Source organism: Rhinolophus sinicus, linkage group LG15 (genome assembly GCF_036562045.2).
Source record: "Rhinolophus sinicus isolate RSC01 linkage group LG15, ASM3656204v1, whole genome shotgun sequence".
Taxonomy (NCBI): Eukaryota; Metazoa; Chordata; class Mammalia; order Chiroptera; family Rhinolophidae; genus Rhinolophus; species Rhinolophus sinicus.
Genome location: NC_133764.1, coordinates 24,241,841 through 24,267,749, shown reverse-complemented (window position 1 = coordinate 24,267,749; position 25,909 = coordinate 24,241,841). Strand labels below are relative to the sequence as shown.

General features: G+C 36.8%; 1 protein-coding gene across 25 annotated transcripts in view; it reads right to left on the bottom strand.

Annotated features, from left to right (window-relative positions):
- The window catches only part of BCAS3 (BCAS3 microtubule associated cell migration factor), a 519,095-nt gene that overhangs the window by 245,833 nt on the left and 247,353 nt on the right, over positions 1-25,909 (bottom strand). For all 25 annotated transcript variants that reach the window (XM_074320579.1, XM_074320576.1, XM_074320587.1 and 22 more), the window contains 3 exons: positions 13,856-13,956; positions 11,165-11,361; positions 4,050-4,147 (listed from right to left, as the gene is read on the bottom strand). In XM_074320579.1, the coding sequence (XP_074176680.1) occupies positions 4,050-4,147; positions 11,165-11,361; positions 13,856-13,956 (396 nt within the window). The remainder of the gene's footprint in view (positions 1-4,049; positions 4,148-11,164; positions 11,362-13,855; positions 13,957-25,909) is intronic.

Sequence of the window (25,909 nt, the reverse complement as noted above, 5' to 3'; positions counted from 1 at the left end):
TGACTGCTCAAATGATCTCCTGTTGCCTACCCTGTAGTAATTCTCTAATAGGTATTGTTTTTTTAAAGCTCTGATGCACTGAACGCCAAAAACACAAAGCAGGCACAAATGAGTATCATAAAATCAATCAAATCAAACCAGTTTGGATTTTTAAGTGTATAATTTTCTTCAATAAACAAATTCTTTTGATACTGGGAAAAACTGGGTGCTGAAAAATTGTCTCCTGAATTAATTAATTTCTTAGAAATTATTTAGATTACTTCAATTGTACAACAAAAATAGTACTTTTCTAGAGTCAAGAATAACAATAAATACCAGGTCTGTAACTTTGTCCCTATTTATTGCTTGGTGCAATAAATGCTTGATGTAACACACTGAGTACCTTATGTATCAAAGCCTGCTCCAAAGGATAAAAACTCGTTTTACTTATCTGTCATATTTTCCTTCTCCTGCTGTCACCTTCCTCAGGAATGTACATAAATGCTGCTCTCACCACTTCTAATAACACTTTTCTCTACAAAATGTTTACTTTAGTAGAGTTTGACAAAAGATGTCTGCTCTTCAGATGAGGCAGGCCTGAGTTTGTCTTTAAGTCTCAGTTGTTTTGAGTTCTTTCTTGGTAAACATCAACTTCCCTAGTCAAACTACAGACCAGTACAAACATAGGATAAACCAGATCGTTCTAGGTTCTTTGTGTGGGTGACTCAAAAGTAACTAGAGTTGTTATGAAGTTATCCAACAGGCACTGCCTACAAGTTTTGGAACAAGAGCATCAGTCACCAAAATGGGAAACAAAGTTTGAACAGGACACTGACAGCTATCTTCTGTTTTCTCTTCAGAGGTCCTACACCTTTATCAAAAGAAGGACACGCGTTATAAAGGACGAACAATGGGAAGAAAGTCTTAGATGCCTGACTAAAAGGAATGTACAGAGGGCAAAAAAAAAAGGTAAGCAATCCATGCAGTGCTTTGCCTAGAAACACTGTCTATAATTCAGAGACACTGATGTTCATTAGACACAGGAAAAATAAAGCAGTTCCTTCAAATTCCATTATTACTGGGTAACTTGTGAGTAAGGGTGAAATCCTATAAAGTCCATTTCCAGAATGGTCTTCTCCTTAGTAAAGAAAGGAACATCTCAAAATTACCTAAATTCAAAATCTTAAGTAAAATAGTATCTTCTGGATCGTCAAAGATCAGATGAAACATGTTATGGGAATAACACCTACTTATAAAGCCATTATAGATATGAGATTTACATAGAGACAGTGAGAGGCTGATTCACAGGTATCTAAAGGCATAGAATTTACGCTGTGCCTAAATCACTTAAGTTAATAAATAAAAAACACGTATTTTAAGAAATGTGTTCTATGTGAAGGAGTGAAGCAGATATACTAATCAAGAAATTGTGGGGAAAAAACATTTCTTAGCAAAAGTGTCACAACTTTCTGCTGATCTCTTTTTACTGCAACAGAATAACGTTGCCAGATTAATACATAGATATCCAAAACATACACAGACCCAAGATTAAAATAAAATATTGTCTCTTTGAAAAGTACTACAATTGTCAAAAGATGTAATTGTATCACATTAAATTTTTTAATGCTGTGGCTCATGAAAAGTAATTGTATGGAAGATAATTATATCACCGCTAGTTTAGACAGAGCGAGAGTTGTCACTAAAATAAGAGGGACACCTATAAAATGTGCCGCAGGCACAATTAAAAAGACAGTACATTTAGTCGTATAAATTGCTTGAATGTAAGACAAAGAAATGAAGCCCCATCAGAGAAAGTGTCACACTGGTCATATCTCTGAGCCCCAAATGAGCACATTCATACTATGCAGCTGACGCCAGTGTCTGGGCCATAATCAGAGAAGCACTTCCTGGTTCAGGAGCAAATACATACATGTCCTAGACTCTACCACAGAAGAATCTAGAACAAAATTTTCCCATAAACATCTTTTCATACAGAATCCAAACCATTTAGCCTCTGCCATGTTAAACATCAATAAAAAAGCAGGTCTATGATATCAGTGATCCTATCAAACAAAACAGAGGGAGTTTCCCCAACAAAACATCATTTACTCACTTAATGTGTGGAACAAAAGGGGTCCAAACCATGTGAGAGGTAGAGAAATAGTCTTAAAAGTCTAGTTCCTCATCTATGGGTTTTCTTTAGCTCAAATTTAGAGAAAGCAGCACACATCTCATTGCTCTGGCTGTCTTTCAGAAGGGGAATTATGGTTTTCTGGAATGAAAACAGTCATAGAGAAATAACAATAGCGCTTAGTCACCAAGTCCTTTCTCTACACAAAAGATTGGTGCTTTCAGGCAGAAACTCCTATGATGTGTCTCCGATGGAAATGTAAATAAGTCAAGTGCAAACATCAACTTGAAAACTCTTCTGCAACAGAGTTAAGAGTTAAACAAAACTATGGTTGTAGATGTTCCTCTCTGTGGCAAGAGACAACGTTACAAAGAGCTAAGATAGTGCTGCATGATAAATATGGAGTATCACCCCAGATTACAGCGTGGACTATGGCAACTTTTAATAACACACATGGTAAGTGCTTTAGTGACATGCGTTTCACTTGTCTGGTAGCTAGTCATCTGGCTCTAAAACATTAATAATATGGCAGTTTAAGAATGTTAAAAAAAAAAATCCAACAAAGCCTACTACTGTAATCTTGAATAAAATATTTCAGGTTAAAATACATCATTTCCAGGACTTACAATTGTAAATGATAATTCCAGATGAGCAGGATCTGTTGGCATTCTCAGATTGAAACTATCAAGAAGATTTATTGTTTACGTCACCTTTCTCAATGTCTCATTCAACGCAGGGAAGCAAGGATAGAGACTTGACACATTTCTGCGCTTGTGTCCAGGTGACAACCATGGTTGCCAAGTTAAAGCAGAGGGACAAGTCTGAGTCCTCTTAAGTAGGCGTCTACGTTAAAAATGAAGGTACAGCCCTGGATGTGGACAGCTTAATTAGACACATGGCGCAATCCACAGACAAAAAAAAACCACTCAGAACGCTAAGAAAATGTACAAAGGGCATTAGCTTTCCAACTTCAAAATCCATTCAGAGACAGAATCAGAAACAGAAGCTTTGGTCTTTTAAAAGTGACCTTCACAAATCAGTTTTGTGTTTGTTTCCATTTTCTTTCACAGTTTAAGCCTCAATCAAATCAGCAGTCTCTACGGATTTCGAAATTGCTATAGATTAAAATCCTCTCTGACTCAACTGTTTGACTAATGCCAAGTATTTAATAATTCTACTTGTAAGAGACTTTGTTTGATGAAACCCTGCTGTATACTATCTTCAGATGCTCCACAGCTGTACCGTAATCTAAAGCATCACTGTCCTTATATATCACTGCACTTAGAGATGAGAAAATTATTACAAACAGTTCTATTATTTGGCAGGCCTGGCAGAAAACAGTTTTTACAATACTAATGTAGAAACTCTCACCTACCAAGGCAGAGATCTACTTCATGGTACTAATGACACATATTCATGGCTTGACTCCAAGGATAGGAAGTTAATAACTGTGATAGATAGACTAGAGTTAAGTTAATGAATTTCTAAACTTTATGCTTTCAATAATAAAACCATTTAAGCCATAGCATTTGGACTCTACTTCCACAGATCAGGCACTTTGATACTCAACAGGTTGAGTAAATTGAATCCATATATTGTATTTACGTTCTCTGTCAAGGTCGCTTCTCCACATTTGAGAGATCAAAGGCAAAGCAGTCATCAACCCTGTAGCCTTCAATACTGTGTTCGTTACATTTAATCAAGTGCCAACTCCACCACATCATTCACCAACCTTAGCAATATTTAAATGCATGGCATTATTTAGCAACAAACATAGGCACAATACTGTTTTAACACACACACACATACACACAAACAAAACTAAACAAACGAAAAAACGAAGAAGGCAAAAAAAACAAATCCTGTTTTACACTGTGCAAGAAAAGAAATTAAAAATGCACAGAACTACCCAATGAACATTTTGGAGGTGGTTTTGTACCTGAGGCAGCATCAATCACGGTGGAAATTCCCCTTCGATCAGAGACCGGACGGGACGACCCTGGCATGCTGACTGGGTCAGAGCGGACCGGCTGGATCCTGCAATGCAATTTAATTTAATTCACATATGTTACTGGCATCGAAACTGTCGCTTGCTACAACAGACCTTAAATCAGGAATGCTGGAATAGCCCAATCCATTAAAGAAACATTCATTCTCAAATAAGACAAACAGGGGAGCTGCAGTCCCTAACTCTTGCACAAGGCAAAAAGCACAGCAAACATTCTGTGCACTCCGACCCCTGCTTCTCTTTGTATGTTATTTAATAGATTTTAAGTAGGGCATTGAAAAATTGACATTAATTTAAAGAAATAAATTAAATAGAATGGGAGAAGAAACAAAATACTTTGTACCAAAACCTTTGGCAGTTGCAAGGGACAAACGTGATGAGTTTTGAGAATCCTCTAATTGAGAAACGGTGCCATAGCTAGAGTATTGCCTTCCATAAAAGGCAGCAACTCTAGATACAAAATTTTTAGTTAACTCCCTTAAAATCCTCAATGAAAGTTACTTTACATATGACAGCAAGCATAGTTTAACAAAGCTGTGTTGGGATGTGACTGCCAGGGGGTTAGCTAGGATCACTACTATCTGAGTTACCGCCATAAAATTACCAATTAGCATGTAAGAATCAATTAGCATCTCAGCAAAACTACAATTTACTACATACAACTTCAATTTGCTTAAATCTATAAATGCCAAGAGTATTTCCATCTGTATTAGATTAATATTATTAACATTAAAATTATCTACATGACTAAAAGATCTTCAGAGTCCCAAGAAACTTAGAGGAATAAAAACTTATAACAATATATACACGTGTTTTGGTAACGTTTATTCAATAAGTATTTGCTGAATACTAATCACGTGTCAGTACTATTCTAGGAACAAGCAGAAACAAAACATGCGGCTATATGATATAGCACATGGATGGGTGCAAAAGAAAACTAACGTGTGAAAATGAATGAAGTAGGTCCTCAAAGCTCAGGATGAGGAAATGGAAAAGTGAATGAATGGTCCACAGCAGATCGAGAAGACTGTGGAGCTGTAACAGGAAGTGCATCTGTGTACGGGAGTAGGATACATATGTATGCAGAGGAGCAACAAGTGCCCTATAAGCACAGAGCTAGAACAAGTGAACCATTGGGTTTGTAACTGAACGTGTCAAGTGCAGGGCATCCTGAGGAGGAGGATTTGGCTGAAGCATAGAGTTCATAGCGGGCACTAGTGGAAGATAAGAAATTGGGAAGCACAATGGGACAGATTATGAGAGCCTGAAATGTCAAGTATGGACAGCAGAAAAAGAGTAGTTGTTGACAGGGCAGTTTAAAAGTATGTGCATCTGTTATATGAAAGAAAGAAATGGGAGAGAGGTGAAGGACAATGCATTTGACCTGGTACTGTAAGAAGGAAATGTTGATATACAAATACTGATCACTGCTCTAGTGCACAGTATAGTACACTACCTAATATTCACTCACCCCAGGTTATTTTGGAAACCAGTCATGGTAATTCCATCAGACCAGAGATTGATTGTTAGGTTGGTGGAAAAGGAATTGCGGTGTTTGCAACTATTTTTAACCTTTTAAACCGCAATTACTTTTGCACCAACCTAATAGTTCTCGAATGGGTAGGCCTAAGCAAGTTTGGGCCAGTGAGGAAAAAGGGCATTTTGTTTGAAGTTTCTGCAAAAGATGTTTTTCTGGTTCATAGGAGAAACAAGAAGCTAGCCTTTTAGATATGATCAGTACAACCAAGGTAAAGGCCCCTCTTGCTCTAATCAACTTATGTGGGCTAATTAATTTTTGTTTTAATTTTATTGGGGAATACTGGGGGACAGTGTGTTTCTCCAGGGCCCATCAGCTCCAAGTCGTTGTCCTCCAATCTAGTTGTGGAAGGCGCAGCTCAGCTCCAAGTCCTGTCGCCATTTTACAATCTTTAGTTGCAGGGGGCGCAGCCCAGCATCCCATGCGGCAATTGAACCAGCAACCCTGTTGTTGAGAGCTCGTCTCTAACCAACTGAGTCACCAGGCCGCCCCTCCAGAAGCTCAGCAGCAGCTCCTTGTTTCAACCTAGTTGTAGAGGGCACAGCTCACTGGCCCCTGTGGGAATCGAACCGGCAACCCTATTGTTGAGGGCTCGTGCTCTAACCTACTGAGCCACCCATCCACCCCCTAAATTTCCTCTTATTAATTCAATTTATATTGGAGTCTCTGAATAATCCAGAGTTTTAGACGAGGTGTGGACACAGCTACAGATGAAACAAGACTAGCCAAGAATTGATTTGTTGAAGCTAGGTGACAAATACATGGGGGTTTATTCTATTAACTCTCTTTAACTTTACATACGTTTACTCGTATATGCTTGAAATTTTTCCACAATAAAAAGATAAAAATAAGACAAAAACTGGCAGGGGGTAAGGGAAGTATTCTGGAATTAGATAGTAGGGATGTTGAACATATTGAAAACCACTGAGTCTGTACAGTAAATTTTATGTTATGTGAATTATGTATCAATTAAAACAAACAACATGAATAAGACCTGAAGCCATAATGTATAACAGGGCGACTATAGTTTATAACACTGTATTGTATAATTGAAATTAGCTAAGAGAATAGATCTTAAGTGTTCTTACCGAAAAATCACTATATATGTAAGCAGGTGGATGTGTTAACTGACTAGATGAATATAAATAAATAAATAAATTAATTAATTAATTAATTAATTAATTTAAAAAAACTGATGTCTCAGGAGCTAGTCTTGAATACAAAACTAGACTTTGTATCTCAGACTGTTTTACATTATCTGTTTCTCAGGTCTACTAATAAATATTTCATTGGCCTTTTTTACATTAAAGAACTACTATGAGGTTAAGCCATGCCTGGTTCCCTTATGGATATGACACTGAACATTATAGCTGCCTTTTCCCCATCTTGGTTAGAATACAGGGAGGCAGGCTACCACAGCACTACATCATTCTTAGTGATATCTTATGGGGCAGAGGACAGGGTCCTGAGTCAGTTGAGCCAAAAAAATCTAAACAAAGGTTTCACAATTTAAAGTGTCATTGCGCATTAGCCTAAAGGAATGTAGAAGAAACAGGGGTGAGGAGACAGGGTAGAGTCAGTAACACGAAAGAAGAGAATATAAATAGTTGGATTTCTAATTGGATGCTGGGCTAGAAATGGTACTAAACCGGACACTTATAATTGAAATGATATGAGACTAATCTGAATTTCCTACCAAAACTGCGTTTTAATGGGGGTTCAGGTCTTAATCAAATACTTACACGTTCACATTTTTAAATATAAATTACAAGCACAATCAAAAGAAATGTATAAACCTGTGACCCAATACAAAGATTTTTAAAGTTTATATGTGTCCAATAAACAGGACAATATTCTAATCAAACATAAACAATTTAAAGTCATTTAGATAACAAACAGTGGGAGCTCTTTAGTATAAGAAAAAGGAAAGTCCCTAAGGAAAATTCTAGAAGGATGTCAGGAATGTAGCATTGTCTAAAGAAGTAAGTTAGAGAGAGCTCTTAGATGAAGGGCTATGTCTGAAATAAAGAGTAACTAAAAAAGCTGGAGGGATATACATATTCATCGCAATTCCTATCAACAACATTTTTCACAGAAATAGAACATACAATCCTAAAATTTATATGGGACCATAAAAGACCCCGGATAGCCTCAGCAATCTTGAGAAATAAGAACAAAGTGGGAGGTATAACAATACCTGACATCAAATTATACTACAAGGCTACAGTAATCAAAACAGCATGGTACTGGCATAAAAACAGACGCATAGATCAATGGAACAGAATAGAGAGTCCAGAAATAAATCCATGCCTATATGGCCATTTAATCTATGACAATGGAAGCAAGAATGTACGGTGGGGTAAAGACAGTCTATTCAATAAATGGTGCTGCGAAACCTGGACAGACACATGCAAAAAAATGAAGCTGGACCACCTCCTTACACCATATACAAAAATAAATTCAAAATGGCTTAAAGACTTAAATGTAAGATCTGAAACCATAAAATTCCTAGAAGAACATATAGGAAGAAACTTCACTGACATTACCTGGAGTAAGATTTTTACTGATATATCCCCTCGCGCGAGGGAAGTAAGAGAAAAAATAAACATGTGGGATTACATCAAACTAAAAATTTTTTCACAGCAAAGGAAACCATTAATAAAACAAAAAGGGATCCTACTGAATGGGAAAAGATATTTGCCAATGATATATCTGATAAGGGGTTAATATCACAAATTTATAAAAAACTCACTCAACTCAACTCCAAAACAAACAAACAACCCAATTAAAAAATGGGCAGAGGACATGAAGAGACATTTTTCTAAAAAAGGTCATACAGATGGCAAACAGACATATGAAGAAATGCTCAACCTCACTAACCATCAGAGAAATGCAAATAAAAACCACAATGAGATACCACCTCACCCCAGTCAAAATGGCTATCATCAATAAATCAACAAACAACAAGTGCTGGTGCGGATGTGGAGAAAAGGGAACGCTGGTGCACTGTTGGTGGGAATGCAGATTGGTGCAGCCACTATGGAAAACAGTATGGAGGTATCTCAAAAATCTGAAAATGGAACCACCTTATGATCCAGCAATCCCACTCCTAGGTATCTATCCAGAGAAATCCAAAACTCCAATTCAAAAATCTTTATGCACTCCTATGTTTATTGCAGCACTATATACAATAGCCAAGACCTGGAAACAACCGAAATGCCCATCGGTAGATGACTGGATTAAGAAACTGTGGTACATTTATACAATGGAGTATTACGCAGCCATAAGGAAGAAAGAAATCTTACCATTTGCAACAATGTGGATGGACCTAGAGAACATTATGTATGTTAAGTGAAATAAGTCAGACAGAGAAGGACAAATACCATATGATCTCACTTATATGCGGAATCTAAAGAAAAGAATAAGTGAATGAACTAATCAGAAACAGTTTTGGAGACATAGAGGAAAAACTGAGGGTTGTGAGATGGGTGGGGAGGTGAGGGGTTTAGAAAATAGTCGGTAACCACAAGATGGCCACGGGGTTTTGAAAATTAATTTGGGGAACATAACTAATAATGTAAAGATTTTGTAGGGTATCCGATGGACATGTGTCCCATTTGGGAGACCACCTCAGGGATGATGTAGATGCCTGATCTCTGCACTGTACACCTGAAGCTGAACAATAATGAATGCCAACTATAATTTTATATATGTATATATGTGTATGTATATGGTTACAGAAAGCGGAGTACAGCATTAGGAATGGAGACAGTGGAAATGTAATGGCTCTGTGCGATGTCAGAGGGATAGTGGATGGGGGAAGGGGGGTTCACACAGTGTGAGGGATATAAATGATAAACATCTAAGTACTGCTTTGTCTTGTGCACCTGAAACTAATAAAATTAAAAATAAATAAATAAATAAATAAAATTAAAAAGCTGGAGGAGATCACAAAACAAAGGAACAGAGCTGTATATACAGGAGCTGGAGATGTCCTCCAAGGAAAAGGGACAGGATCTTATAGAAGGTAACAATCATCAGAAAAAAAAAAGGGTTGGGGCGGGGAGAGTCTTGTGAGTAGTTCAGTAAAGCGAATAAACATAGTCTTATAAGTCATCTAATTGAAATGCCTTATTACTAACATCTGAGTAACTGACTGACTTATAAACATGAATGACTATGCATTGAATCACTAAGTTGAGGACTGACTTAACTTGATTCCCTGAAAATGGATTGACTATTTCAACTTGACTATATTTTACAATTGCTACCAGTGAAAATTGGTCTATCACCCACTGTATTGTCACTATTGTGTGAAACCTTGGGGAAATTTCTAGAAAGGGGAAGAAAATATGCTAAACAAAAAAAAAGTATGGAAGAAATAAAATACAAAGCAAACTAAACAAAACACTAAAACACAAAAAAAGGTATTAAAGGAGGCATGTTCAATTATAGGAATGATTCTTAAAAACACCTAGGCCTAATTTGCCTCTGCAACAGTTTTTGCTTTGATATAAAGATTTGTTATCAATGTTGATAAAGAGGTAGATAAAAACATATTTCCATATCTGAGTGGAATACATTTTCCCACAGTTTTTAAAAAGAGATGCAAGGAAAAGGTCAGAGGGCTATTTTAGATTCAAATAAAGATACACTATAGAACTTTTTTTTCAAGAGAAGACAAGGAAAGGGAGATTAAAGTGCATTGTACTGAGCCCTTCATTGTCTGCTGTACCCAAATATGTCAAACTCAGTGTAACAAATTGAACTGCTAAGCAAACCTGAACTGCAAAAGTCAAAAAGTTCTCAGTTGCATTAAAAAACACACACAACAAAAACCCTAATAATAAAAAGCATACTACTTTGTAAACCATGTATTATGAATCATACAAGTGAGGATCAGAGAACATAGCAGATGAAAAACACATAGATAGATGATAAACTATAAGTGAATTTATACCCAGAAAATAAGACCTAACTGGAAAATAAGCCCTAGCATGATTTTTCAGGATGACATCCCCTGAACATAAGCCCTAAAGTGTTTTTTGGAGCAAAAATTAATGTAAAACCCGCTCTTATTTTCAGGGAAACACGGTATCAACACTTTCTCATCCAAAAACTTTTTAAAGCCTAAAAGAAGAACTATACAGGGTTAGGACAGATATAGTTTAGTTGAAAGATAAAACATCCGAAAGATCAGGAAAGGAGGATATCATCAGACCTTAAGCAGTTAGAAATGTGAGTACGATATCACAAAATGAGATGGCTTAAGCAGTGTACTGAATATTAGATACAGGGAAACACAGTCTGAAACACAGATATTTATTGGATGCGATGAGATTCCACATAAGACCCCCAGCGACAATAATAAATCTGACTCACAATGCGTATAGTCTGCAACACGATACTGTGCCAAAAGGGGAAACGGAATTATTACCTAAGATGCTCATTACAAAGGAACATACACATATTAATCCAGTCTAAAGATTCCCTAGTTCTTATTTCTTACCTGAGACTATTGAGATCAAGATCATCTGTATCAAAATCCAAAAGGGGCTGCGGAGTATCACTCGGACCATGAGACTGCAACACCGATGAACTGGATGATATGACTGTGGTTTGGCCTGAGGGATGGATGGTTTTGAACTGGAACTGTGGACCCATCCACAGCCGCCTGTGGGGTCCAGTGTGCGTTACGATTTCTACCTGAAACAGATTAGGAATTATGATTTACATGTGTTATGACCTCCCTTTGAAAGTCTTTCACAGTCTCCCCACCCCATCTCTGAATACCCACATCCTCCAAGAAGCCCATCTTAACCAAGTGGAGAGATGGACAGGGCAACCACAATCAAAAAGCGATGACAATCACAGACATTCACTAAATAGACATTCACTGTATCCCTCCTGAAGGTTTTCCCAAAAGTAAATAAAAAATTCATTGTGTGTGTGTGTACATACATGTAAATGCACACACACACACAACCCACACATAGACAACACAAAAATCCCACGACAATAAAAGGACCAGTTGCCTGCCTCATATAAGTAGCCTCGGCTCCCTAAGGCTACGCTTCCCCCTCATTCTAGACAGTACTTACCACCCTGTGGGCATGCACTGAATACTACACCTATAAATGCACAGACTAAAAGCAATTCCTTCACTGAGGATCAAGCTCATGACAAACTGGAAGTCGTTCCTGAACGAGCCATGGAAAAGAAAACATCTGAAAAATAACTTTCAACACCCAAAGCCCAGGTTCTTTCCACAATAAAATATTACAATACTTACTATACTGCCCTCAAAATTCCCCCAAATCCACTTTTAAATGAAGCCAGTATTATACATTTTCTCTCAAACCAGATTTGTCTTCAAAATACCACTACTAATTTAGAGTATTTTGTCAACTACCATGAACATTGACACCAGGTATTTTAAGGGCTGCGAAACAGTAAAACCATAATGCGTTATGAGCTTCATGCTCTGTGGAAGGGGTAGGGAATTTTGCCCATATTATATTAAACATTCTAAAGACAAAGTAGAGAGTAAAAGACACTGGGTAAAACCTGAAAACAAATATATTATTTGACTTTACAAATGAAGAATGTGAATAAGTGACTAAATATGCAAACCTTTGGTGAAAGACTATTTCTCAACGTCCTGTAATTGCTACATCCATGTCTGTGTACATACTTTATGGAAGTGACCTCCCTTGTGCCTTCTTTTTGCCCTGAATTCTTTCATATTTAATCACATTTCTCTGACTGTGGTGATTAACTCTTAACAAAACATAACGGAAAAGGTTCACAGAGAGCAGCCCTGTGTTTGTAAGTCCTAAAGGGAAAACAAAACAAAACAAACAAACAAAAAAAAAAAACCAAAGCGTCTGGTCTTGGAACAATATTCACATTCCCACTGATCACAAGGAAAAAACTACTCCGATTTAGGACAACGATTTCTGATGAACAGAGTTGTATTCAGCAATGTAAATTAGGCCACAGATAAAGCCTTCTCTGTGTTTCAAGCTCAAAACCATCCGTGCCACAGAGCCGAGAGGTAAACAGATGCCCGTGCGATTTTACTGAGGCGATGGCCACATGTTCCTATCCACTGTCCTGGTGTGTGCAGCACAAACATATTGTATGTGTTTTCCCACTGACAGCACACATGACCCCTTTCTGAATTGAAAAGTTGAAAAGTGAAGGACAGTGGTTTCTTTGCCAGCCTTCTTTTTTAAAACTTTACTGTGATATCCTCAAGAAAGGATGTGCCTCCATATGCCGGGAACTGAAGTACTAGCCCTCCTTTAAGGAGCTTCCTCTGAGTATTTCAGGTGTGATGAAATGTGTCACCTAGAAACCATCTTGTTCTCCAGTGTCCAGACTCCCTTTAGTGTTTCGGGCTACCCTCCCTGAGGAAGCCATGAAACTGCACCCTGCCTCCACGGAGGCACCTGTCTGATGAAAAGCCGCTGGATTGGTAACCTGAGACAGGTCATTAACTTCACCAAGTGATGTCAGACTTGAGGCAGACATAACAGCATTTGTAATGAAGTCATGTGTAATCTCATCATTTTGAAATTTGCCCAAGTATCTTTGATTTCAAAGCCCTGGAGATGAAGACAGCTTCACCTGGCAAGGGGAGGAAGGGTCCGTGGAAGCTGTTGCAGGACTGGTGTAGAGACCACGGGAAACAGCATGACATGAGTTTAGGAAAAGAAACCCCATCGGGCACAACCAGGACTTGTGCAGATTAGAATGCTGAACTTGCCTAAGCAAAGTATGGGCCCAATCTTCAGAAAACGTTGGCTCCACAAAACAAATCCCAAAGATTGTTCAATGACTTTCACTGTTTTAATAAGGCCAATTCTTATTGTAATTCAAAGTATCCGACTAAAATCCAAGGTCCTAAGGGATACAAATGGATTGTTTGAAAGATGTGCATATTTTATGCCCTCTATATGAAAGCAAATGTACCCGCGCGCATGTGTGTGTATAAAGTAAAGGTGTATATATTCCTGCAGTAGTATTGATGAGAAATTCTCAATATGGCAAGACAATTGATTATTACAATCCTAAAAAGAGTTTCCAATTCTGTCCATTTACTGCTAGGGAAAACAATTTTTAAAATCCAAGAACAGACACAGAAAATGGATTTCTGTTTTTGGTTTTTTTCACTCTAACATTTCAAGAGTTTTACCTGAGACAGCCATTCTTCATCTTCCTGTCCACTGTGGTCAGAAGCTAAACTGTCATAGGACCCATGCCGAGTCATGGGCCCAGGACTTCCAGGGGGAACCACTACAGGAAAAAGAAAACGTATTTAAACAATTTTAATCCTTGAGGTGGAAAAATGAAGGTGGGGACCACCATCCTGGAGACTGTGGTAATTTGTAAGATAAAATATGACATTTAATGAACAAAGGCAATTCAAATAACTAATGAACAAGAAAGACTGAATTCTTTTTTTAGGAATAAGAAAGATATGCAATTAAAAGTACACTAAAAAAATATCTACAGGAATTTAATCATAACATATTTCACTGTATAAGAAATAAACAACTAACTACACCTTAACAGCACCAGTACATAAGGAACAGGGACGATTCCATTACACACGCACCAGCGTACTTTCCAGCCTTCAGGATTTAGGACATTTAAATCACCTCCAATTAACAGAAAAAAGATTTAATTCGATGCAGTTCCTATAATTTAGGAAGGGATTTTTCAAATAACTGTCAAATATAGATTCTTTAAGAATCTTTCATATACATGGAAGGCATACAAATGCATTTCTAATTTAAAAACACTTTTAATTCCTGAACCATTCCATTTATCCAAAAGGAAAAAAATTCGTTTTCTTGGATATTTCAGTAGTTTCTCTGATTCTTAAGTGGTAGGATATAAGCTTAAAACACAAAGAGCCTGCTTTCTTATGCAGAGGAATATTGCTTAGTCAAAGCAACAAAATGATTCAACAAACACTTACTGAGTTCCTACTGTGAACCAAGTGTGATTCCCATAAAAACTTAGCCTCTTCTTTAAAGTCCCATACTATTTATTTGCTTATTTTTCTTATAAAATAGACTTTATTTTTTAAGAACAACTTAAGAGTCACAACAAAATTGAGCAGAACATACAGATTTCCCATATACTCTCTGCCTCCATATATCATTTTAACACTAAGAAAAATAAAGCCGTGAAGTGCTAGGGGGAGATAGAGAAAAGAAATACAAGGGGGGAAAAGGAGGAAGAAAAGCAGGTGAGTATTGAAGAAATGTGGTAGAAATAGAAAAGAATGAGAAGCAAAATAATTTCATAATTTCCACCACCCAGAGATATGTATGTATATATATATATATCTATATATATATCTACATGTGCATTTTCCTTAAGCTACATTCCTAAAAATGAAATCAAAGGATAGGGACATATTTAAATTTCTTAATGCATATTCCCAGAAAGAGTTATAAATTTCCATGAGCAGTGACTGAGAATGCTAATCTCACCGCACTCTTGCTAGGACAGGGTATTTTGAAGAACTAAATCTTAGTGAAACAGATAGAAATAATGTAGACAGAGAAGAACCTAGCGTAAGATAGGACATATACTCACAAACACCTTATCTTAACTCACGGGAGAAAAGAAATGGTACCTAAGACAGTCAATTACTCACCAGAGGGGGATATATAGTATTAAAGTGCAAGGTTTGCAGTGGTGAAAACTACTCGTTCTTCAAAATCATAGTTTTACAGCTGAGAGGCATTTGGCACAAAATACAAGTGATCACCAAAGCATAATACCTAATTTTTTGTGATTTTGAATGATATCATGAAGAAAAGAATATCATAATAATTATCTAATTAATATTTAAGCATCCTCTTGGAAATAACTTTGGTGTCTTTTGCAAAACTGGTAAGCAGGGGGCCGGCCAGGTGGCTCAGGTGGTTGGAGCTCTGATCTCCTAACGCCGAAAGCTGCTGGTTCGATTCCCACGTGGGCCAGTGGGCTCTCAACCACAAGGTTGCCGGTTCGACTCCTAGACTCCCACAAGGGATGGTGGGCTGCGCCCCCTGCAACTAAGATTGAACACAGCACCTTGAGCTGAGCTGCTGCTGAGCTCCCGGATGGCTCAGTTGGTTGGAGTGCGTCCTCTCAACCCCAAGGTTGCAGGTAGACTCCTGCAAGGGATGGTGGGCTGCACCCCCTGCAACTAACAACGGCAACTGGACCTGGAGCTGAGCTGCACCCTCCATAACTAAGATTGAAAGGACAACAACTTGACTTGGAAAAAGTCCTGGAAGTACACACTGTTCCCCATTAAAGTCCTGTTCCCCTTCCCCAATAAAAATCTTAAAAACAAAACAAAACAAAAAACTGGTAAGCAAATTTATGTTTGCAAAAGGCTGAGTTGTTCCCAAACCATGTCATCTTTTTAACAAACACATTTTATGTTCAATTCTTAATATAGAACAGAGCAAGAAGATCCCTCAGAACCCCAGCCCCTAAATAGTCAAGAAGGTAACTAAAGACAAATATCTAGAGGTCAGGCCATCCTTTGGAAAGCAGCTGAGGGCAGAGAAAATTTTAAAGAGGTGAGGGAATAGATCATGCAGATATCTGAGTGGAAAGTGTTACAAACACAGTATCAAGTACAAAGATTATGAAGTGGGAACAAAAAGGAAATGTTTAAGTAAAAAATGGGGGGCCAGGGTGGTTGGGGGTGGTAAGGCAGGTTGAGAGTGGAAGATTAATAAGTAAGGCAAAGGCGGCAAGAACGGAAGAGCAGCTTATAGGCCTTTAAAAAAAATTTGTGATGGAAAGATATTGGAAAGTTTTAAGGGGAAGTGAGAAATTATCCCCTTGTGTAACTAACTAATGTGAATTTTCCCAAGAGTTTAACGTTGCATTCTATATATGCAGAGCCTCGGCTGGTAGTACCTGTTGCAGAATAAGCACTCCATAAGTATTAAGTGAATGGATGGAGTTTTGGATTCGGAAGTAATGACACCAAGATGGTTGGACATTTATTTATCCATCATCCAAATGGGAAAAACTTAAAAATAATCCAGTGGCCAGGATGGGATGAAGAGTAGGATTACAAATGAAACAAGATTAGTCACGAGTTGCTGAAGCTGGATTATGGGTGCATGGAGTCATTATATTATTGGTTGTTAATTTTGTACATGTTTGGAATTTTCCATAGTGAAAAGTTAAAAAGGAAAAGGAGAATCCTCCTCCTCCCAAACCCCTTCCACTTTCTAAAGAAAGTGGTAAAAATACCAAATATATATCTATGAAAAATTAAATTTGAATCTTGAATTCTGAGATTGTAAGAAGCGATTCCATATCTCATGTTCACTTAAAAATAGTTTTCCATTCAAGAATTCTTTGAAGCATGTACAAGTATCACAATATAAAAATACAGGTCTTGAGGGGTAACATTTTTCAATATGAAGTAAATATCCTTTTCTCTCCCTCACATTTCTTTACATTTAACATTTTCCCCAATCCAGGTAGGAAGAACAGTCCATCTTCACTACCTTGGGGAAGCCATGACATACTAAGTCACAATGAAAACAGAATTAAAGAATTCAAAACCTTGACCTGGGATACAAAAAAAGATTAAACGTATAATTAAGAGCAAAGCTTCCATGATCCCTGACCAATCATTAGGGAAGATATTCTGAAATTGGAATAAGAGTACTGCAAACAGAATGGAGACAAAAAAGGGTCCCCAAGGAAGGGTAAGAATTGACAGAACCCCAGAAGTGTTACTGATGAACAGCTCTGGAAAATCACGTTTATTCTTGGGTAGAGTTCAAGGCAAGAGTAGAAGAGGTATGTACATAGTATGTCTGCACAGCCCGTCCGTGACATCCTCTCCAATCCCGGTGGATTGGGTGATAATAATATTACTGTGTGTCCAAGAGTAATATGAATAAGTTTCAAATAATTTACAGGCTTTGAAGTAGAAATAAGGATGGATGCTGCAGAGACTACATGCGTTAATAATAACCAATGATTAGGTAGGGAATTGGGACATCTCAGTGGTTACAATAAGGATAAAATGTCCCCACTTCTGCCATCTCACATCTTTGCACTGTAAGCCCTATCAAATTTAGATGCAATTCTGGAGGGGGCAATAATTCACTGAGATTAATTTTTCCACATTTGTTAGAATGGTGGAGCGAAAGAGAACTTCAGAGAGTTTCTTTGTAGAAAAATAAAGTCACACATCTTGCAAGCCTGAGTTTAATGGATCAACATACATATCTTCTATCTAAAGAAAAATGTTTAGTATGTTTTACATTTACCAACAGTTCTTAGATAATGAATAAGCTTGGGACAAGAAATGAATATGGAATTTTGAACTACAAATGTCTGCCATGTTCTATCCCTACCTTTATCTCTACTAGTAAAATATTATAATTTAAAACAAGCCTATCCATCTAACTAAAAATGATACACTGTCAATTTACTTCGGAGAACACAACTTCAAACATACCTCCTCTACACACAGGTATTTGATAAGTATAGATCAACAAGCAAGGGCAGGATGAGCAGATCATTATGAGGTAACTGTGAGCCAAACTTTGTTTATATTGTGTTCTCAAGAAAGCAGATCATGCCTATAGGGAGTAAATAAAAGATTAAAAAAAAAAAAAATCACTACGTGTATTTCGCTCTCTTACGGTGATATATGGGGGTATGTATATAGGTGTGTTTCTTTTTTAAAATGTGTGTTTATGTGCAAAGCAAACAAAAATAAAACTGCTTCAATGCCGACCTTTGCAAATTAGTCATGTTAATCTAAACCCAAAAAACTTCCAGGTCAGAGAACAACATAGTAAAATTATGAAAAAAAAGAATAAATAGTCTTCAGATAATGCTTCTAAGTCTGATTCCCACATAACAAAATTCTCAACATGCCGAAACGGAGTGTATCAATTCATAATATAACTTTTCAAATTTATAAATAGTTTGCACAAGTTCTGTTTTTTAATTTTTTTAATTTTTAGACGTCTTCTGCACCTTAATGTAAAAATCAATGGGTATAGAATTTTTAGAAATTACCCATATAAAATATAGCATTTAAAAGTTAGAAGTAAAAAGATTTAGATACTGCTAAACTATAAGTACAAAGTATTAAGCTATTCAAATAATAACTGCTAAATTAAAGAGTTTTAAACATTGTATTAACAGATATCTAAAATGACACTCTGAAGTCTCCTTTTTAACGCTGGTTAATGGAATGAATATAGATTAATACCTGTAGGTTAGGATATGTAAGTTTGAACCAAGGTTCCAAGAATGGATTATTATTAGTCCTGAAGAAATTTTAACCTGTTGACATTTCAGGGTGTTTTCTCCAAAACAATAACAGCATATCCTCAATTCCAAGGAATCAAAGTCTTTCAAAAATACCCAAAATGTGATAGCTAGATCTCAATGACCTAAGTTTGTCTGCAACAAATCTAGTCTTCTAAATAGAAGACAGAAGATAAATTTTTATCATTAGTATATTGAATGTATCTTCCGTTAGGGCAGGTAATTGCTTTTCTTAGCATATATGATATGGTTTAGATATTCAGGAAAATAACACTTAACTACAGAGTTTACAACAGGGTACATAGGGTCTAGGTGTTCCATTAAGATGAAAGAATAAAAAAAATAATTATTTGCTCCCAGTACCATTTGTTTTTAAAGTAATGAAAGAAAAACGATTTGACAACGCATATCAAAGTTAAAAGACTAACCACATATGGGTTATAAGCATCCTTTTTACATAAAGTAACACAAAGAATAATATAGAACACAGGAGAGCGCTTATTTATGAAACAAAGGAAGGGAAAATCCATTTGGTTCTGTTCTGTTCTTGTACTATTCTATTCTTCCCTACATTTCTTGAACTCCCAGCAATAAATTCTCATGGCTGGAGCTCTGGAAGCTTCAGAGGACATAGCTAATGAACTACAGGTTCTGCTGCTAGTGAACTCCACGTCCCCAGCTTTGGGAGACGTTAAAAAGCTGTTCTCCTTCCTGACATGAATCTCGACGCTATTGAATCAGGGAAATCTGCTTCACAAATAAGGGGAGAAATGCTGACCCAAATGGTATCCAGTTCTTCACGTGAGATAGAGCTCTCTGTGTTAGCTTCTGTTGAAAACGCTCAAATACGTTCATATTATGAATGTATAGATCTAGGAAGAAACTTAGTCTTTTAATGTGAAGAAACAAAGATGGAGCTAAAGGTTTTTATTTGGAAAAGAGAGTGTGAGCTGGGTCATACTGGCAGCTGAGTGGACAGTGGAATAGAGCATACTTCAGATTCAGGACCAGATACCGCTTTTGTTTGCCCCTGCACTCTACACAGCCCCACCAACCCTGCGCAAACAATAAAACTTGTACCATGCTGAAGTCTTTAGTGGAGACCTGAGAGGTGAATAATGTTGTGCCAGCATTATTCAGTCCTGTAGGTTATTTAGGGGAACATGTTGCCTTTTTCTAGCAACAGAGAAATTTGTGAGTTAAATGACATCATGCTGCCTTGAATGAAACAGCTCAGGCTCAAAGTTCACCCAAAGGCCAACAGTGATAAACTCTCATCCAAGGACAAACTTCAATATATTTTTGGTACTTATTAAAAACAGCATTTATATAGCAGCCAGACAATAAGAGAGGGCTCTTTACCAAACTCTGTTTCTGATCAGAAAGCACTCAGGATCTGAGGAAGAAATTCTGCTTGGGAATGTAGTTTCTTAGTACAAAAACTAAAATTTGCCTTTTAAAGAGAAAGGCTCAAAAGACAACCCCAAAGCAAAATGGTCAAAGGCATTTCCCAATAAACAAGCAATTCACAAAAGAGGAAACACAGCAGCCAACAAACATGTAAATAGTAGTAATCAGAGATCTGCAAATTTAAACAGTTATGCTTTCATACTAGCAAACTGGCAAAAATTAAACCCTGGTCTTTTAAAACTAATTTTTAAAAAAGGGAGAAGGCTCTGAGCAAAAACAAAACACACACACACACACAGACACACACACACTTAACTACCTTAAGAAAGGGGCAGCATTCTTATAATATTGAGTGACTCTCTACATCTGCTGAGGTCTGGGAAGAAGTTTTCTCTCTAATTTATAAATGTTCCAATTTAAATGTAAAGGAATTCACTGAATTTCATACAGAGGAGTTAAGCAATAGCACCATACATCACTGGCTATTCTGTTTATTAGGAGCCATCTCTCATACAAGCACAATAACAGTTGAAGTGTTATAACACATAAACGGGAACAAGCTTTACCTACGTTATATATTAAACGGATCAATAATTTTCCTTGCACCCTGACCCTGCGGTACCATAGATGTTCTCTAATTAATTATTAAAGTTTTATAACAGTCAGTCATTGTACATCTCTGGTTTCACTTTCCTTTTATTCCACATTCCCAGAAGAACAGTCACAGGCAGTATATAATTAGAAAAATGACATATCCCCATTGCCTATGAGACAATAGATTTCAGTGAATAACTGACAACACTGGGTACATCTCCCCGCCCAGCTCCGTCTCCTTTTCCCTGCTCCCAAGTATCAGAAATATTCCCACAGAAGACATAAACTGAGGAGCTTTCAGTTGTTATTCCTGCTACCATAAGGGTCATTTGAAGTTATACCTGGAGATATCGTGTTTCCCCGAAAATAAGACCTAACCGAAAAATAAGCCCTAGCGTGATTTTTCAGGATGACATCCCCTGAACATAAGCCCTAATGCATGTTTTGGAGCAAAACTTAATATAAGACCTGGTCTTATTTTCGAGGAAGCTCGGTAGTCTGGAAGAGTTTACAATTTAGTTTCGCTCCTCATCATAACCCTGAATATGATAAAATAGAAAGAAAAAACAAAACATAATGGCTTCATGCTATCAGTAAGACCAGCTACTCCACTAAAAATGTCAAACTGTCCTGATATACTTCTGAGAACTGAACAGACTGCAACAATCCCTTCAAAACATTTTCAATTAAGGTCAAGATGGAGTTTATTTACCTGGAAAGATGTACACAATGCTTATTTAATGTGCATTATGGCAACTCAATTCATAGTACAACTATATTATATGTACATTAAAACAACAGCAAGATAGCTAGAAGAGTCAGTCCACCCTTACTATTTTAAAGGATCATATTATGACTGTGTAATACCTTCCTTGTAGATTATGGATAACAACTTGGTCTTACCACAGGTTATACAATCGACCCAGACATATAAGTCTAAGTAAGAACAAGCCCATTCTTATCAAAGCTCAACTTTAGTTAGAGCAGTTGCCTTATGGAAGGGGACAGGGATGCCTTATTTTTCACTAAATATTCCTTGGTACCTTTTAAATTGTGTATGTCTTGCACCTGTCTAAAAATAAGTATTTACAAAAAGTGAAATAAGCACATTAGAGTTGATACAGTTAATGTAGTCAATCCAAAAACTCAAGAAAGGAAAACAAAGAAATCAGACGCATATCAATGAATGATGGAAACCAATGCATGAAACAAAAGTTGAGCTTATTGCCTACTGAGTCATACACCTCCCTCCATTTCTTAGGTTTATTGGTATTTTATGTAGAAAGGGGGATGGAAGAGCTTAATTTCTCACTCACTCCATATATATCCATTTATCATTATCTCTGTATTTACATACACACATATGGAGTACAGGGCCAGCTTTTAGCAACTGCTCAACTACACACGGTAGTGTGTGTTTTTGTTGAGGGAAATGAGTATTTGCTGGAAACTCTCCTAGTGCTGACTCTATGCAGGTATAAGAGCTATAATCCTTCAGTAGTGGCAACTGTATTCTCACAGCTAACCTTACATGGTAGATGCATTTCTTTCAGGAAGAATAATTATCGACTCTAAATTCAAGGAACATATTAAAATATAATATTCTCCATAAGAAATTCAGATGAGTAGAGGATATGCAGAAACTATTGCGAACAGATGTCTTGAAGATAAGAAATCACTGTTTTGGGTGATTAAACTGCATTCAGTCATCAATGTACCAATTTGTGCACGTAGGCCAGTTATTGTAAACTTTTTGTTCTTGATCCCATCTACGATGACATAATTGAAGACCAAAGAGACTAATGTACTCAGTCCAGCCTCCAGAATAAAGTCTGACAAACAAAAATAAAGGGGAGTTGTTTGTACATGTAAAAATGGCAAAAATCTTTTTTTTTTGCAAAGAGTTAATGCAGCTTCTTCCATGCTTCACTTATTTATTGTCTAGTTACATACTAGATAAGTCTAGATCATTATACAGCAGGAAGAATTAAGTACAGATTTTCTCTGGCCTAAGCAAAAGAGGCAAAGTTCTCTTGGCATGGAGAGTTAAAAGCTTTTAGACGTGGAAGACATCAACATTTTCAACCTATATTTAAGAACATAACTTAAAATCTTTCTGAATAATCGTTAAGGGTCCGTGATGTGTTCCATATAATAAAGAAACGAAATGCTCAAGATCTTACCTCTAAATAAATCAGAAAATTCATAGAATCAAGAGGATGGGGGAAGGAATGAGACAGAGAATATTAGTGCACAACCACGGTAGAGTTTTCTCTCTTCCCAAATGCAAGAGAACATTTTCCAAGGCTTGCTCTCCACTCTATTGCTCCACAATGTAAAACTACTGGAAAGAGTTATTGCAACACATTGCTGCCACTGCATCACCTATGTATTATGCAATGCCATGGCACTTACGCTTTTTTTCTTAAGTCCTTACCATTAGATACATACTAAAGTATTCAAAGGTGAGAAGATACAACAGTGGGTGGCTTTCTCAAAATACTTTATCCACCATACATTAAAAAGAGAGAGAGAGAGATTTTAAGGGAAAGAATGGCAGAAGGTTGTTAATTGTTGAAGCTAGATATTAGGTAGATTTGTTATACTATTCACTGAAATTTTGTGTATGATTGAACATTTCCATAGAAGTTCTGTTAATGTGAATGTTTGAAAAGACTGTTGAGTGAGTGAATGAAAAAAACTGAGCAAATATTTCTTGGTCTGCAGATTGACACAGAGTCATCTTAATTCTTTTCTTGACTAAGGTATGAGATATGTGAAGCATTCAGGACTGTGTTGTTTTCACAGAGCCGTATCTGGGTGAGAATCATCCATGTTTAATACCTTCAGCTCTGGTTTACTGTATAGCAGTTAATTTCTGTTCTCTATATCAAACTGAAATAGTCCATCCTTCTTTCTACCCTTCCTTCTTTCCCTTCCTTCTTTTTTTCTCTCTCTCCCTTCTCTTTCTTTCTCTCTCATTGCTTTCTAAAGTTTTTTTTGGGGGGAGCGGGGAAAAAACACTGAATGACAACTACATGGATACATGTTTATTATAAACTCAAAGAATATGGAGTAAAAAAAATAAAAGGCTCACTGGAACAGTGAACAATGATTTCAATGACAATCTCAGAAAATCAAATGTTCTTCTGACATTTCAGAGGACTGAAGGTTGAGAATCTTACCTTTTTTAGGTAAAAGTTTCAGAGTCTTACGGCAATTTTCAAAAAAACAAAACAAAACAAAACAAAACAAAAACCCCTGCCAGAATATAGCTTTTCAGAATGCAGAGGACACCAAGAAGAATCTCACGATTAATTACTAAGGGAATAAAGATGCTCAAAACAAGTAAGTCTAAGAGACATTTTCAAGTTGTATCAATAAATTACAAATGCTGAGTAAAATTTACTTCTATAGCTTTGAAAATGCACACAGTAGGACAAAGCCATACTTGTCCAGATAACCACTTCACAACAGAAGAGAGATGATCTCTCTCTCCCTCTTTCTGTTTTTTTTTACAGTTGTTTGTTAACCACAAAGCATCTTTAGCTGTGTCACCTGGTTATTATTCAGTCATAAAACACTTGGAATTGAGAGAGACCAGAAAGACTTCAAAGGATAACAGGGATACTATTTTTATTAACACCATTTAACAAGCAACATCTATCTTTAGTGAATTTTTATTCTATCCAAGATAATATATAAAGCTTTTTGGATGAATAATCTCATTTAATCTAACAACAATCCTGTAAAATAGGTATTATTAATTACCTTTCTACAGACAGGTAAACTAAAGCTCAGGGAAGTTAAGTTATTTGCCCCAAATCACCCAGCTAGCAAAGAACAGAAATAGAATTTAGAACGGTCAACTCTAAAGTCCATGTTCTTAACCTGAAGAATAAACTGCCTCAATTTATGTCTTTACCTAGTAAGTTCATTATTTTAAATTAAAATTTTCATATGAAACATGCAAGAGATGGTGATACCTAGATATCAACTACATGTCTGATTTGGAGTCTCCATGATTTCTGTATCTCATGTCTCCTTAATATAATCATTTTCTCATCTTAACAAATATCTGTGTCTCCTGATCAGAGATACCATATAAAGCTATCAAACAACGAAGAAAAATGACCTGGATCAGAAGTCACAACACAAGGAAGTTACAGACATTCCAGGAAGCTTTACATGCAGTGACAGAAACAAAGGAAGTACTTTGAGCCTCAACTTTATAATCTCTATAATACCCCCGAGAAATTAAAAGATTTCATTTTAGAAAATACTGGTTTGGTTTCATATTTAAAGATATATATAACATAACCATGGAAGGACCACTGGCCCTGAAAAACAGTGTTGGAAGGCCAGAGTGTCCAACAGGGGGGAAAAATCAAACAAACCACTAGCTTCAAAATATTCCTTATAAATCTCAGCTCTGACCCAGACTTGACATCTTATAAGGGTGTTTCTGATGCTCTTCATGTGGTCCTAAAATACAAAGAAAGCATAGTAGAAAAGGCCAGAAACTGACGGTATAGAGGCAATGAAGGCAATTCAGTGTTTCTTGTCTCTTCACCGAGTTCCACAGAATCACATGGTGAGAAGCCTCCTGTCATATGACAACAATGAGGAGAACAGATTCAAACTGTAGAGAGACAATCTACGGCATTCACCCACCTCCCTTATGCCTCAGTCATTGGGTTGGTTACCTTCAGTAAGATAGATCATGAGAAAATTTTTTTTCTAAAAAGGAGAAATTGAGTGCTGATAGAAGGTTATACACCATCAAAACAAAAGCAAAGCTTTTGAGTTAAATGAGATGAGAATGCAAGTGGAAGACAGACGAGTAGAGTTGTAACTGAGAATTGAGAATTGAGCAGAAAGGCTGAACTACAGAGTTTCCCTGGTATTTTCTACTTTT